Genomic DNA, 16,434 nt, shown 5'->3' with positions numbered 1-16,434 from the left:
CTGAATGGCCTCTTTCTGCTCCTATGTCTTTTGATCTTTTTCAGCAGTGGTGTGATGTAGAACAAGATACTAAAATTACTACAATAATTACATCTACGTAGATATATGATTTAAAAAAAATCAGTAGTGTAAAAAAAGTGAAAAAATGAGTTTGTGTCCACAGGTTCACGTGTGTTCAGAAATCTGATGGCGGAGGGGAATAATCTGCACAAAATGTGCAGATGCAATGAACGATACGTTAAAAACACCAGCAATTTAAATGTACAAAAAGAAAGACTACAAAACAAAGATGAAAGAAAATATCAATATTCCTGCAGTTAGCCGATAATGGAAAAAGTCTGTTGGGTTGGTAGAGGTCTGGCAGACGTGTTCTGGTTCTGGTGATATGCAGATGCACAGGGTAAATGCCATGTATGGTGACAAAGCCAAGAAGGTGGAGGGAAATACTGAACACAGCAAACTGATGTGGTATGGATTCAGGCCGAGAGGAAGAAGAACATATAATAGGATATAATAGTATAATCATTTAATAGTAATAAGTTGCAGAAGGAAAGTGGATGAGTACTTCAAGGGCCAGCAAGCACACAGGACTCAGCCGGTCTTGCAGTGACCATAGGAGGTAAAGATACCATCACTGACGTTTCGGGCCTGAGCCCTTCCTCAAGGTGTGCGCAAAATGCCTTTTTGTTGGCGATGTGGAGAAATTCATGGTACAAGCCGACACAGGCAGGGCCCCTCAACTCTTCCTCCGCTACATCGACGACCACTTTGGTGCTGCCTTACACACCGCGATGAGCTCGTCGACTTCATCCACTTTGCTGCCAACTTCCACCCTGACCTCAAATTTACCTGGTCCATCGGCAGCAACTCTCTCCCCTTTCTCAATCTCTTTCTCCCTCTTGGGCGACAAAATGAGCTTTTTGCTCATACCTTGAGGAAGGACTCAGCCCCGAAATGTCAGTAGTAACGTAAAACCCTTGGTATTTGGAGTTTAAGCAACTAACAAAAAAAATCAAGAAAAATATATTAAAAATTTTAAATAAATAAGAATAAATCAAAAAGTAAAAAATACGCAATTTAAAATTGTAAAAGTAAATGTTCTCTGAGGTAACACATAAACCTTTGGTGAAGTTTGGGGCAAATATCCAGCCAGCGGAGGAAGGCCTTGGTCGGGCTTTGCTCGTAGCAGCTGTTCGAATAAAGTTGTGTGAAACAGCGATGGGGTCGCCCAGGAAGAAGAGCTGGTTGATGCCACTCACTGTTGGGGCGTCTCTATTAAAATGTCTCCTTATCCCTGACTAATAAGAGTCGCCCTGGTCAGAGACTTCATCTGTAAACTTGGAGGGAGGGGAGGGGGGAGTTAATTATCTATAATGTAATTGTTCATCTTTCAAGTGGTTCCGTGGAGGGGGAGGAACCTGCAGATGCAGTGACCGTTAAATGTTTTCATAGAATGCGATTGAAAATAAAGTAAAATGCTTTAAGGATCGACAAAGAGATAGACAACAGACTCGCCAAGGCAAATAGCGCCTTTGGAAGATTACACAAAAGAGTCTGGAAAAACAACCACCTGAAGAAACACACAAAGATCAGCATGTACAGAGCCGTTGTCGTACCCACGCTCCTGTTTGGCTCCGAATCATGGGTCCTCTACCGGCATCACCTATGGCTCCTAGAACGCTTCCATCAGCGCTGTCTCCGCTCCATCCTCAACATTCATTGGAATGACTTCATCACCAACATCGAAGTACTCAAGCTGGCAGAGTCCGCAAGCATCGAATCCATGCTGCTGAAGACCCAACTGCGCTGGGTGGGTCACGTCTCCTGAATGGAGGACCATCGCCTTCCCAAGATCGTGTTATATGGCGAGCTCTCCACTGGCCACCGAGACAGAGGTGCACCAAAGAAGAGGTACAAGGACTGCTTAAAGAAATCTCTTGGTGCCTGCCACATTGACCACCGCCAGTGGGCTGATATCGCCTCCAACCATGCATCTTGGCACCTCACAGTTCAGTGGGCAGCAACCTCCTTTGAAGAAGACCACAGAGCCCACCTCACTGACAAAAGACAAAGGAGGAAAAACCCAACACCCAACCCCAACCCACCAATTTTCCCTTGCAACCGCTGCAACCGTGCCTGCCTGTCCCGCATCGGACTTGTCAGTCACCAACGAGCCTGCAGCAGACGTGGACATACCCCTCCATAAATCTTCGTCCGCGAAGCCAAGCCAAAGATTAATGCAGGTGACATTTGTTCAGTCTAAGTACAGTATCGTATTTTTGTCTTTTGAACTGTTTATTCTTAATGCAGGTGTATTAGTCAGGCATTGTAAGGGTAAGTCTCAAGCAACCGGAAAATACACTGATCCAGCATCTCCCAATCCCTATTGGTGCTGGATACCAGGGGCCTTACTGAATAACTTTACCTCCTATGGACGCTGCAAGGCCAGCCGGTTCCTCCAGCATTTCTGTGTTTTTACTACAATTACAGCGTCTGCAGACTTTTGTGTTTCACTGCAAGTATTTCAGGGGAAATGCTTATTACCAAGAAAGAGCATGAGAGGGGGCATTAATTGGATGGCAGGTGAAGATGAGGCATGGTCTCATGAGCTGAATAAAGGAAAACACACAGCAGGTCAGGCAGCATCTGTGCAGGGAGAAACAGAACTCGAGTTTCAGCTTCATATTCATTGCTCTGGAGGATTGATAGAGGACAGAAAAAGTAATGTGACCTGGTGAGGAGGTACCTTTTGTACAAACATTTCTCATAAATTACTTTTACCTTTCCTGTTCCTTAAACTTGCATTTGGAATAAAGAGAGCAGCAGGGGTCAGGATCAAACCTGGGTCACTGGAAGTATGAGGCATCGACTCTACTACCTGCACTGTCATCCCACTCCAAGACACTCCCCACTCAACTCCATGGCAAAGCAATCGTGTGTCTGACCCTTCTGTAATGTGGGTGATAACCTGGACTGAGATACTGGAGGAACGCAGCAGGTCCTGCAGTATCCATACTGAGAAGTAAGATTCTAATCTCCCCTCCCCCCCCCACCCAACTACGCCACAAAGCCTTATATGTGGTGTTTACTCGACACTGGGCTCCTTGACTGCAGACACCGCGGTTGAAGTGAAAACCCCAACGCTGGAGAAACTCAGCAGGTCAAACAGTGTCCTTTATACAGCAAAGATACAGAACCAATGCTTCGGGCTTGAGCCCCTTATGAAGGTATGAGGAAAATGTAAGCAGACACCTGAATAACGGTGGGAGGGTGGAATTTTCATACATCTTTTGAGGAAATGTAGAAGTTGCATCAAGACCAACACGGATAATAAATTTCAATTTTTAAATGTAGACATATAGCGTGGTAACAGGCTCCTCTGCCCCACTAATCTGTGCCACCCAATTTACCTACAAACCCCAGTACATTTTTTAAGGGTGGGAGGAAACCGGAGCCCTCGAGGAAAACCCACGCAGAGGAAGAATGTACAAACTCCTTACAGACAGCGCTGGATATGAGCCTAGGTCGCTGGTGCTGTAACAGTGTTGCGCTGACCCTATGGTAACCGTGCCGTCCAAGTCACTCCCAGCAACATTTCCAGTACAAAGTCACCACCAACACCCTTCCAACATTTCTGTTCCATCAGTCCCAGGACTCTCTGGGCAATGACTTACTTGGTAAAGTTGGCCAGGTTTTGAATAACCTTGGCTATGAGGGTCAAGGTCCTCGAGGTGCGGTCATCTGGGTACTCTTGCATCAGGTTGAAGAGGCTGGGGGACATGATGGCGGGGCACAGGAAGCGGAGAAACAATGAGGCACTGATCAGGCGATCGGCGATGTCCTCTCTGCCACGTTCCGCACAGCGGTGTCTCCAGGAGGCAAACACTTCCTTCAGCTCACGGGGAAAGACACTGTTTAACAAAGACAGCAAGGAAGAAATATTGTAAATGTCTACTTGATCTAGTCAAATTAAATGATTGTGATATCTGCCCATTAGTTATTACTTTAGCTATAGGACTTTTATAAGTTCTTTAATCCAATTTACAAAATTAAGTCCACAGCCAAATTTTCCTAAAACTTTAATATTAAAAATCCCATTCTAATCTATCAAAAACTTTTTCTGCATCCAAAGCAACTACAACTTAGATCAAGCAACCAGAAAATACACTTATCTGGCATCTACCAATCCCTATTGGTGCTGGATGCCAGGGGCTTTGTTTTATTTCACTGAACTAACAAAATAGAATTAAGTATCTGTACAATTCCAAAATAGTTAAAGAGAAACATAAAACATCAAGAAAACCAGTGAGAACTCAGCGATACGATATTCCACTTGTAAAACAGAAGTTCATGGGCTGGAACTCCGATAGCTGGCAAGAAATGCAAAGCTTGCTCCTTTTTTTATAATTTTTTATTTTTCACACTGTGAACCATATCAACCAAAATATGTACAAATTTCTCTCATTAAATTTACACAGTGGCATTTTCTCCCTTTCTTCCCCCTTTCCCTCCCTTCCCTCTACCCACCCCCTCCAAAACCCATAAATATTCAACATATACAATACAGTAAAACCATAAAACAATATCTTCACACAAAGGAAAATAAACAAGAAAAATGCTTTATCTATTTGTTATTCACTGAATCTAATCGTTTTGTCTTCTTATCATTTTCATTTTAGGTGATGGAGGTCCTAGGCATGTTCTCTCTATGTTCCATGTATGGTTCCCAAATTTGTTCAAACAATGTGACTTTATTTTTTAAATTATATGTTATTTTTTCCAATGGAATACATTTATTCATTTCCATGTACCATTGCTGTATTCTCAGGTTCTCTTCTGATTTCCAAGTTGACATTATACATTTTTTTGCTACTTCTAGGGCTATCATAATGAATTTTTTTTGCACTTTATCCAATTTGAGGCCTAATTCTTTACTTCTTACATTACTTAAAAGAAAGATCTCTGGATTTTTTTGGTTTGTTATTTTTTTTGTAATTTTATTTAATATCTGATTTAGTTCTTCCCAAAACGTATTCACTTTCGTACATGCCCAAATCGCAAGTACTGTTGTTCCCATTTCCTTCTTACAGCGAAAACATCTATCCATAATGTTGAATCCCATTCTTTTAACTTTTGGGGCAATATATAGCCTGTGGAACCAATTATACTACATCATGCGTAACCTCGTGTTTATTGTATTCTTCATAGTTCCAGAACATAACTTTTCCCATACTTCATTTTTTATCTTTATGCATAAATCCTTTTCCCACTTCTGTTTAGGTTTATAGTTTATTTCATCATTTTCCTTATCTTGCAGCTTAATGTACATGTTCATTATAAATCTTTTCATTATCATTGTCTGTAATCACATATTCAAAGCTGCTTCCTTCAGGTAATCTCAATCTGTTTTTCAATTTATCCTTTAAATAAGCTTTCAATTGATTATATGCAAACATTGTATCATGAGTTATTCCATATTTGTACTTCAACTGTTCAAATGTTAATAAATTATTTCCCAAAAAACAATTTTCTATTCTTTTGATTCCTTTTCTCTACCATTCTCTAAAGGAAAGGTTATCTATTGTAAAAGGGATTAGTTGATTTTGCGTCAATAATAATTTTGGTTTTTGGTAATTCATTTTTTTCCTTTCTAAGTGGATCTTCTTCCATATATTGAGTAAATGGTGCAGTACTGGTGAGCTTTTATACTGCACCAGCTTTTCATCCCACTTATAAACTATATGTTCCGGTACTTTCTCCCCTATTTTATCTAGTTCTATCTTAGTCCAGTCTGGTTTTTCCCTTGTCTGGTAAAAATCTGATAAATACCTTAATTGTGCGGCTCTATGGTAATTTCTAAAATTTGGTAACTGCAAACCATCTTGATTATACCTCTCTGCTAATTTATCTAACGCTACCCTTGGATTCCTCCCTTTCCACAAGAATTTCCTTATTATTCTCGTTAGTTCCTTAAAGAATTTTTCTGTTAAGGGAATTGGTAATGATTGAAATAAGTATTGTATCCTTGGGAACATGTTCATTTTAATGCAGTTTACCCTCCCTATCAATGTTAGCGGTAATTCTTTCCAATATTCTAAGCCTTCCTGCAATTTCTTTATTAGTGGCTAATAATTTAGTTTGTACAAGTGGCTTAAGTTATTATCTAACCTGAACCCGAGGTATCAGATTGCTTGTGCTTGCCATTTAAGTGGTGATTCTTTTTTAAATTCTGTCTAATCCGCGTTACTCATTGGCATCACTTCACTTTTATTTGCGTTGATCTCATACCCCGATATTTCTCCATATTCCTTCAATTACTTATGTAATTCTTTTATTGATATCTCTGGTTCTGTTAGGTATACTATGATGTCATCTGCAAATAAACTGATTTTATACTCCTCCTTTATTTTTATCCCTTTTATTTTGTTTTCTATTCTTATCAGCTCTGTCAATGGTTCTATTGCTGAGGCGAACAATGAGGGAGATAATGGACCTCCCTGCCTAGTTGATCTACTTAATTTGAATTGGTTTGATACATATCCATTTACTGCTACCTTCGCCAACTGTCCATTATACAATGCTTTAATCCAATTCATATATTTTTCTCGTAGACTGAAGTTCTGTAATACTTTAAATAAGTAGTTCCACTCTACTCTGTCAAAAGCTTTTTCTGCGTCAAAAGCTTTTTCTGCGTCTAAAGCAACAGCCACTGTTGGTTTCTTATTTCCTTGAACCTCATGAATTAGATTAATAAGTTTATAGACATTGTCTGCTGATTGTCTTTTCTTAATTAATCCAGTTTGATCTTGTTTTACTATTTACTACACAGTCAGCCAATCTGTTTGCTAATAATTTTGCTATTATCTTATAATCTGAATTAAGTAGAGATATTGGTCTATATGATGCTGGTGTTAGTGGATCCTTCCCCGACTTTGGTATTACTGTAATTATTGCTGTCTCACATGAATCTGGCAAGTTTTGTGTTTCTTCTATCTGGTTCATTACTTCCAGGAGAGGAGGAATTAATAACTCTTTAAATGCTTTATAAAATTCTATTGGAAATCCATCCTCTCCTGGTGTTTTATTGTTCGGCAGCTTTTTTTTAATATATCCTGTACTTCCTCTATTTCAAATGGTTTTATTAGTTTGTTTTGTTCCTCTTGCAATTTCGGCAGTTCAATTTTAGCTAAAAATTCCTCTATTTTATCATCTTTCCCCTCGTTCTCAGTTTGGTATAATTGTTCATAAAATTCCTTAAAGTTTTCATTAATCTCTGTTGGGTTATATGTAATTTGTTTGTCCTTTTTCCTTAATGCCAATACAGTTCTTTTAGCTTGTTCTGTTTTAAGTTGCCAGGCTAATATTTTGTGTTTTTTTTCTCCCAGTTTGTAATACTTCTGCTTTGTTTTCAATATGTTCTTCTCCACCTTGTACGTTTGTAATGTTTCGTATTTTATTTTTTTGTCCACCAATTCTCTCCTTTTTGTTATATCATCCCTTTTTACTAATTCCTTTTCTGTACTTACTATCTCCCTTTCCAACTGCTCTATTTCCCGATTGTAATCCTTTTTCATCTTAGTTACATAACTTATCATCTCCCCTCTAATGAAAGCTTTCATTGCATCCCATAATATAAATTTGTCTTTCACTGATTCTGTGTTTATTTCAAAATATGTTTTAATTTGGCGTTCAATAAACTCTCTAAATTCCTGCCTTTTAAGAAGCATGGAGTTTAATCTCCATCTATACATTCTTGGTGGGATGTCTTCCAGTTCTATTGCTAATAACAGAGGTGAATGATCTGATAGTAATCTAGCTTTATACTCAGATTTCCTAACTCTTCCTTGAATATGGGCTGACAGCAAAAACATATCAATCCTTGAGTATGTTTTGTGCCTACTCAAATAATATGAATATTCCTTCTCTCTTGGGTGTTACCTCCTCCATATATCTATAAGTTTCATTTCCTGCATTGATTTAATCATAAATTTGGCTACTTTATTCTTTTTGCTTGTCTTTTGTCCAGTTTTATCCAACATTGGATCCAAATTAAGGTTAAAATCCCCTCCTATCAATATATTTCCTTGTGTGTCTGCAATCTACAAAAAAAAATATCCTGCATAAACTTTTGATCCTCCTCATTAGGTGCATATATATTGAGCAAATTCCAAAATTCTGAGTATATCTGACACTTTATCATTACATACCTCCCTGCTGGATCTATTATTTCCTCCTCTATTTTGACTGGTATATCTTTGTTAACTAATATGGCTATACCCCTCGCTTTTGAATTATAGGATGCTGCCGTTACCTATCCTACCCAGTCTCTCTTTAATTTGTTATGTTCCACTTCAGTTAGATGCGTTTCCTGGACAAATGCTATATCTATTTTTTCCTTTTTCAATAAATTTAGTAGCCTCTTCCTTTTAATTTGGTTGTGTATTCCATTAATGTTTATAGTCATATAGTTCAACGTGGCCATCTTATATTTTGCTTACACCTCTTTTCCACCTCCTTGCCATCCCCATTTTCCCATTTTCATCTCTTAGTTTTCCCTTATTAAACTCAATGTACGACAACACATTTAAAACATAAAATACCCAAACAGTTCCCATACCCAATAATACCATAACCCCAAATGAGTTGCCCCTTATCCCTTGCCAGGCAACCACAACTCCCTTTTCCATTTGGATTGCGATCTTGCTCGCAAGTGTCAACTGATTTTGCAGTGACGGTTATTCCCCCTCCCCCCAGCCCTCCCCAGAAAACACTTTTTTTTTTAAAAAACACATAACAAAGTTCTCTCTTTTTCTCCCCCCTTACTTCCTTCCTTCCCTTCTCTTTTTCCTCTTTAGTTCTTTACATATACATTGTTTTTACATCTTTATATATATTTTATCGCCGTTCTTCATACTTGTTACATCTCTTCATTTCTTCTTCTGTCCTGCAAATGTTCTGCGAATGCTTGCGCTCCCTCCGGATTTGACAACAGTCTGTTTTGCTCCCTGGGTATAAATATTTTAAGCATGGCTGGATGTCTTAATATGAATTTGTAACCTTTTTTCCATAAAATCGATTTCACTGTATTAAACTCCTTCCTCCTCTTTAAAAAAATATTTTTTGACCCATGTATTCCAATGGTTTATTATCTTCTCTAACTTTATTCCTTGCTCGTTCCAGTATATTTTCTCTTGTTGTGTATCTCAAAAATTTTAATAAGATGGATCCTGGTTTTTGATGTGTTCTTTGTGCCCTTTCTATTTCCATTCCTTCCTGCATTTCTGTTGTTCCCAGGACCTTCGGGATCCATCCTTTTATAAATTCCTTCATGTCTGTGCCTTCTTCATCTTCCTTCAGGCCCATTACTTTTATGTTGTTTCGCCTAGTATAATTTTCCAGCATATCAATTTTCTAAGATAATAACTCTTGTGTCTTTAATTTTTTTTTGTCACTTTCTTCCAATTTTTCTCTTAAGTCACTTACTTCCATTTCTACAGCCGTTTCTTGCTCTTTCACATTCTCTACTCTTTTCCCTATTTCTGTCATTACCAGTTCTAACCTTTGCATTTTATCTTGTTCTTTTCATTTTCCTTTTAATTGCATTAAATTCTAATGACAAGCATTCTTTTAATGATCTCATTTGTTCCTCAAAAAAGACTTTATCTATATTCTGTTCATCAGTTTTACCTTCTATTTCTCTGTGAAGATCTTGGTCGTCTTCTTCCTCTTCTTCTGTGTCTGTATCTGTGTTTGTATCTTCTTCTCTTCTTTGTGTCTGTGTCTCTTCTGTTTTTCCTGATGAGCTGCTTGATTCTCTTTGTCGAGCCTCCTCTTGCTGGGCCTCTTGCTGTTGGTCCTCCCCTCCTGGCTGCTTGCCTGTCGGGCCTCCTGTCGTTGATCTTCTTGTCGGTCACCCCTCCGTCTTTCTCCCTCGTCTGTTTCCTCGCTCCCTCCTCTGCCACATTTCTCATCCTCCAGCTGACCGCCCTGGTGTTGGGTGTCCCTCACGTTTGCGCTGTGGCTGCCCGCTCCTCTGCTGAGCCCCCCTCCCGTCGGTGTCCTTTTTTTCCTTTGGTTGCGTTCTTTTGCTTGGCTCCAATAGCCATTTTTGAAGTCCACCGATTGGGAGGTCGCGACTCTGCAGGGCAGGCACTAACCTCGGGGATCGGGCACCCCTCACCACCACAGCTCCCTGTTCCTTCGTGCAGGTAAGGCCTTCTTCTTTCTTCTCCGGCGACTTTTCTACTTTTTTTTCCGGTTGTTTTTACTTTCTCCTTCTTGGGTGCCATCTTCTTTCTCTTTGTAACTTTATCCTCTATTTCATACTTTATTTTTGTTGTGCTTTGTCTTTTCGTAACTTTTTTCCTATTTTTCTGGAGAGGGCTGGTTTTCCCGACCGGCCACTACTCCATCACGCGATTCCTCCAAAGCTTGCTCCTTGAGGACGAGGAATTAGTATTGTATTAACCAGTATCCCAATCATTTCTGCTGCTTCCCACGTTCACCTCCATCCAGCCGTGTATCTTCACATTCCTTTTACCACCTATTTTCTTATCGATGTTCTATTACCTCTTGGGGGAAAAAGTTCCATGTCTCAACCCTCTATGACCAGTTTATATGGAAATATGGGCCATCTGCTGTTTGGCTACCTGTCTCGACATCAAATGCCTCAGCCAAGTTATATTCCCTTCCCTTCCTCAGATTTTGGGGCTGAAATATAGGCTCCATTTAAAAAAAGTGGCCAGTTTTGGCTGATATTGGATTTTCAACCAAATTCAATTGGCTCAGATTCAATTCAGTTGCAAATTTTGTTCATGTTTTACCAGTGACTGATCATCTCCCATCACGCCTGGACTTTGTATGGACAGACACTTGAATTATTTGGTTCTTAAAGTAGATCGTCTATCAGCCACTGCACTCAAAATCTCTTGGGGTAGAACAATTCATTCCTTTGGACCTTTGTGTGTTTGAAAGGAAGCATCAGAGAAGGGTCATCACCTTTCATGGACTGGATCGCTAATGAGGAATATATTCCAAAAGTATTCTGGTCACCTCATTACAGGAAGCTGTAGAGAGGGTTCATAGATTTACCAGGATGTTTCCTGGATCAGAAAATAAATTTTATGCAGCAAGGTTAGCAGAGCTGGGACTTTTCTCTTTGGAATGAAGGAGGATGAGAGGAAACTTAACAGATGTCTGAGAGGCATAGATAAGGTGGACGGTCAGCACCTTTTTCCCAGGGCAGGATCAGCAAACACCAGGGATGGGTACAAAGTGAAGGGAGGAAAGTTTAGGGGAGACGTCAGGGGTAGTGTGTGTGTGTGTGTGTGTGTGTGTGTGTGTGTGTGTGTGTGTGTGTGTGTGTGTGTGTGTGTGTGTGTGTGTGTGTTGTTTTTTCTTTACACACAGAGAGTTGGAGGGGCCTGGTATACTTGTGGTGGAGGCTGGAACATTAGGGACATTTAGACAGACAAATGGATGGAAGAGAAATGGAGGGTTATGATGCAGAACACTGAGGGCTGTAGTGGTCCATGTTCTAAATTCCCCACTGTTTGGGTAGACAACAGCTCCCACCACTATGAGGACAGCACCCTTGACTTAAAGTTCCACCATGGACAATTGGCTTCTATTGGCTAGTCATGTTATACCAGCACTGACCAATGGGAGTTGACGATCTTGCAGAGTGCCAGCTCGCAGCACATCCTCAGATTGGCCTGGTGATCAGCCAAGGTGGAAAAGGTACACTTGGCTGGGTCCACCTCGCAGTTCTCCTCAGATTCATAAAGTGCTCGGATAAACTCCCCTGTGAAAAAGACACAGTTGCTCTGTTATTACCTGCTCCCTTCCACTGACTCCAGTCACCCAAGCATCACATCCCAAAACATGCTGTCCCATCACACAAACAACATTCAGCATCACATCACATGCAACCCGAAAGCTCTCCAAGTTCTCCAGTACATGCTGTCCCACACCAAGACCATTTCCCCCCTCACCTCTCACACCTATGGATCCCAACACCTTGTCACATTTTATCACCCTGCCCCTACACTCCAAATGCATGCAGTCCAAACACATCGTCACTCACTCCCCAAGTAGCCAGGAGCTCTGAAAACCCTGCAACACACTTCCTGAACGCAACACTAATTGCATTGAAAAACCCTATTGCATGCAACTCAAGCACTGGACCCTATTTCTCTGGAGAAAAAAAACTGCAGACTGCCTCCCAAACACCCCATCGCTTCTGCTCACTCTCAAACTACCCACTCCGCACACACCTCAGTGGTAAGACTCAGGTGCCAAAAAGATAAGGACGCAAACATCGAGTGCCCTACAGCAACCCCCTTGGAAACATACTCCCATTCACGCCCCAAGTATAGAACTCGTGCAAGGCCGAAGATGCCAGGCCTCTGTCAGGTTAGGGATGAGGCCGGGGGTTGGGAGGATAGGTGCAGAGAGTGAGGATGGATGGAATGCTGCGTGGACCAGGAGCCACTGAGTCATGGAAGGTCCCACCAACGTAGGAAACCAGCCGGAAACGTGGAGTGAAGCTGCTTGGGTTGATTTTATTTACCTTTGGGAACATGAAGAGCAAAATATTATAGGTCTTTTCCTCAGAGGAAAATAATTGAATTGGGTTGAGTCCAACAGAGAGCAGGTCTGTGGAGAGTGCAGGCTTGGTGAGCAAACGGACCGACTCTTGGATCTTTCTCTTTCCAAACCTAAACTCTCCCAGCCCTGATTCTGGAGGGTTTCGATGTAAAGCTCTCTTCACAGTGTTGCATCTTGCAGTCTCAGCTCAGCAATAGCATTCTATGGCCAATGCCCACAAATTCTTCCCCCGTTCCACTCTCCGTCCTGTTCTCCCTGGGTCAGACTACTCCTGATTGCCCAGCTCATCTCAAGCTGGTTTACATTGGAGAGACGACTCGTTGGGAGCAACAGCCATTGCACCAGGTTTATAGATTTGATTGGACTGCAAAGAAGGTCTGGAGCAGGGGACGAGTTTCACTCATAGAGCTTGTCTTCCAGCTGTGGACGCATTTAACCATTGTATCACCGCAGAAGACTCTCGTGAGGAGGGTTGACAGAATTTAAAGTTGCCGTTGGAGTTCAATGGTGGAACGATCAAGACAGGAGGGGTTCATTGCAGTTCAAGCTCAAATCCCTACTAAGTCATGCAGAGTAGTGAGGCCGAATGGCCTTATTGCTGCAGGAGTGGTTAGAACAGAACATTTGCTCCTACTTTGTGTGATATATTAATGATTTAGATTATGGAATGAATGGCTTTGTGGCCACATTTGTGGATGATACAAAGGTAAGTGGAGGAACAGGTAGTGTTGAGGAAACACGGAGGCTGCAGGACATCTTAGGCAGATGAGGAGAAACGGGCAGAGAAGTGGATAATGAAATACAATGTCGGAAAGTGTACGGTCAAGCACTTTGGTCGAAAAAATAAATGGCCGACTATTTTTTTTTTAAAACGGGGAGAAAATTGAAAATCCTCAGATGCAAGGGGACCTGGGAGTCCTCGTGCGGGACGGCCTGAAGGTAAACTTGCAGGTTGGGTCGGTGGTGAATGCAAATGAAAAGCTGGTGTTCATTTCAAGAGGTACAGAATCTAAGAGCAGGGATGTGGAGGCTTTATAAGGCCCTGGGGAGACCTCACTTTTGAGCAGTTTTGAGCTCCTTGTTTAAGAAAGGATGAGTTGACTTTGGAGAGGGTTCAGAGGAGGTTCACAAGGATGATTCCGGGAATGAAAGGGTTATCACAAGAGGAGCGTTGACAGTTCTTGGCCTGTACTTGTTGGAATTTAGGAGAATGGGGAGGTGGGGGGAATCTCATTGAAATATTTTGAATGTTGAAAGGCATAGACAGAGTAGATGTAGAAAGGTTGCTTCCCCACAGTGGGAGAGTCTAGGACAAGAGGGAACAACTTCAGGATGGAAGGGTGTCCACTTAGAACACAGATGCAGAGGAATTTATTCAGCCGGATTGTGGTAAATCTGTGGAATTTGTTGCCATGGGTGGTTGTAGAGGCCAAGTCATTGGGTGTATTTAAGGCAGGTATTGATGGGTCCTTGATTAGCCAGGGCATCAAAGGTGATGGGGAGAAGGCTGGGCAGTGGGGCTGAGTGGGGAAATGGATCAGCTCATGAATGAATGGCGGGGCAGACTGGATGGGCTGAATGGCCTATTTCTGCTCCTATGACTTATCGTAGATCAGGTATGTGAGAATGTGCTTCAATGGGGAAGGAGAGGGCTGGAGTCAGAGGTGGGGTGGGGAGTGGCTCTGTGGTGGAAGGAGCTCAACAATTTTGGCCACTTCAGGAACATCTCATTTTGTAAATGGACCATTGTTTGTAGCTACAGGATGTTAACTTGTTCCTCTTCAATGTTCTTGCTTGATTGCTGGTGCCGAATTTGTGGGCAGCGCGGATCTGCAAAGGATTCCTTGTGGAACCATTCAAACTGCTGTAATAGAAGGAAGGAGTGAAACCTCTGCCTCCCATCTCTGGTGACTCGGGTTCGATCCCCACTTGCTGCCCTGTCTGTGAGGAGTTTGCAAGATTCCTCCCCTATCCCCTAGACAAACAGATGAATTGGCCTTGAAGTGCAGGTGAGTGGTAGAATCTGGAAGGAGTGGATGGAAATTTAAAGATGAGATGAGTTGGGATTGATGCTCTAAGACTAGCATGTATCCTGTGGGCCAAAATGCAAGTGTGGTTTCCTGAGTCCCTGGTTCAGTGCTGTCCAACTATAGGACAACCCACCTCCCTTTCATTTGGAAACCAAAGCTAGGCCTATTCTTCAGCCAGCTTGGCTTACCTGACTCAGTCCTTTTTACACCTCGATTTAATCACCCTTGCCTTAGATCAAACCATCCGATTTAACATTTCAATGGACTGGCTTTCTTCATGATCCGCAAGGTAGTTGCCTTTTCCACAGGATTCTCATTTGCACTAAAATCTATTCTCTGATGAAAGCCCTGCCAACCAACATCAATAATGGTTCATCTTGTGTTCTCTAATCTGACAATGAACAATTTCTCGACTTCATTTAAAGACACCAGAGCAGTGTTTATACAAGTCCTGCATCACAGAAATAGCTGCCTCCGACCACCAATTCGGTGTCAATTATCAAGTTTCTTAAGAACATAACATGAAAACAGGAGCAGGAGTTGGCCTTCTGGCCCGTTGAGCCCTCCTCCCCCATTCAATGAGATCATAGCTGATCGGATGATCAGCTCATTTCCACCCCTTATCCCTTAATTCCCCGATTATGTAAAAATCTATTCAACCTTGTCTTAAATATATTTACTGAGGTTGCCTCCATTGCTTCAATGGGCAGCAAATTCCACAGATTCCCCCCTCCTCTAGGAAAAGCAGTTCCTCCTCATCTCTTCATCCCTGAATCTTGAGGTCACGTCCCCTAGTTCTAGTCTCTCCAACCAATGGGAACAACTTACCAACCTCTATCTTATCTATGCCTTTCATAATTTTATACATTTCTGTGATTCCCTCTCATTCTTCTAAATTCCAGTGAGTACAGTCCTAGACGACTCAATCACTCCTCATAGGTCAACCCCCCCATCTCTGGAATCACCTGGTGAACCTCCTCTGCACCCCCTCCAAAGCCAGTCCATCCTTCCTCAAGAAAGGAGACCAGAAATGCACACAGTTCTCCAGATGTGACCTCACCAGGACCTTGTCCAGTTGCAACCAAACCTCCCGGATCCCAAATTCCATCCCTCCAGCAACGAAGGCCAATGTTCCATTTGCCTTCTTGATAACCTGCTGCACCTGCAAACCCACCTCTTGCGATTCATGCACAAGCTCTCCCAAGTCCTTCCACACGGCCACAGGCTGCAATCACTTGCTATTTAAATAATAATCTGATCTTCCATCCTTCCTTCCAAAGTGGATAACCTCACATTCAGCACCATTGTCCTCCATCTGCCAGACCCTTCCCACTCACTTAACCTATTGATATCTCTTTGCAGACTCCCTCCACATCCTCTGCACAATTTGCTGTTCCACTCAATTTAGTGTTATCAGCAAAGTTGGATACTCCTGCACTCTGTCCCCTCTTCTAGATTAATCCTGCACTATTTCCATTTCTTCCCAGCTCCCGCCCAAATTGTACCCTTCACCCTCATACCAAGGGTAATTTACAGTGGCCAACTAACCCATCAGTCGGCAGGTCTTTGGGGTGTGGGAGAAAACATGAGCATCTGGGGGTGGGGAGGGAACACTCATGATCACAGGAAGAATGGGCAAATTCTGTGCAGATAGTGCCAGGAGCTCAAAGATGGTGGCTCCACCTGCTGTGGCCCCAACGTTGCCCAATGGAAGTGCCATAATGATCGAGGTCATTGCGTGGTGCACTGTGGGGACAAACAACAAGCTACCAGGGACTGCTGTCGCAAGAAGGAT

The 16,434-nt window shown here is 42.1% G+C and overlaps 1 protein-coding gene across 16 annotated transcripts in view; it reads right to left on the bottom strand.

Moving 5' to 3' along the window:
* The window catches only part of LOC138754646 (ras/Rap GTPase-activating protein SynGAP-like), a 469,786-nt gene that overhangs the window by 318,852 nt on the left and 134,500 nt on the right, over window positions 1-16,434 (bottom strand). For all 16 annotated transcript variants that reach the window (XM_069919215.1, XM_069919216.1, XM_069919204.1 and 13 more), the window contains 2 exons: window positions 11,659-11,803; window positions 3,675-3,911 (listed from right to left, as the gene is read on the bottom strand). In XM_069919215.1, the coding sequence (XP_069775316.1) occupies window positions 3,675-3,911; window positions 11,659-11,803 (382 nt within the window). The remainder of the gene's footprint in view (window positions 1-3,674; window positions 3,912-11,658; window positions 11,804-16,434) is intronic.

This window comes from Narcine bancroftii, chromosome 2 (assembly GCF_036971445.1).
Source record: "Narcine bancroftii isolate sNarBan1 chromosome 2, sNarBan1.hap1, whole genome shotgun sequence".
Lineage (NCBI taxonomy): Eukaryota > Metazoa > Chordata > Chondrichthyes > Torpediniformes > Narcinidae > Narcine > Narcine bancroftii.
Note: the sequence above shows the minus strand (reverse complement) of the source record. Positions and strands in the feature narration are given on the sequence as shown.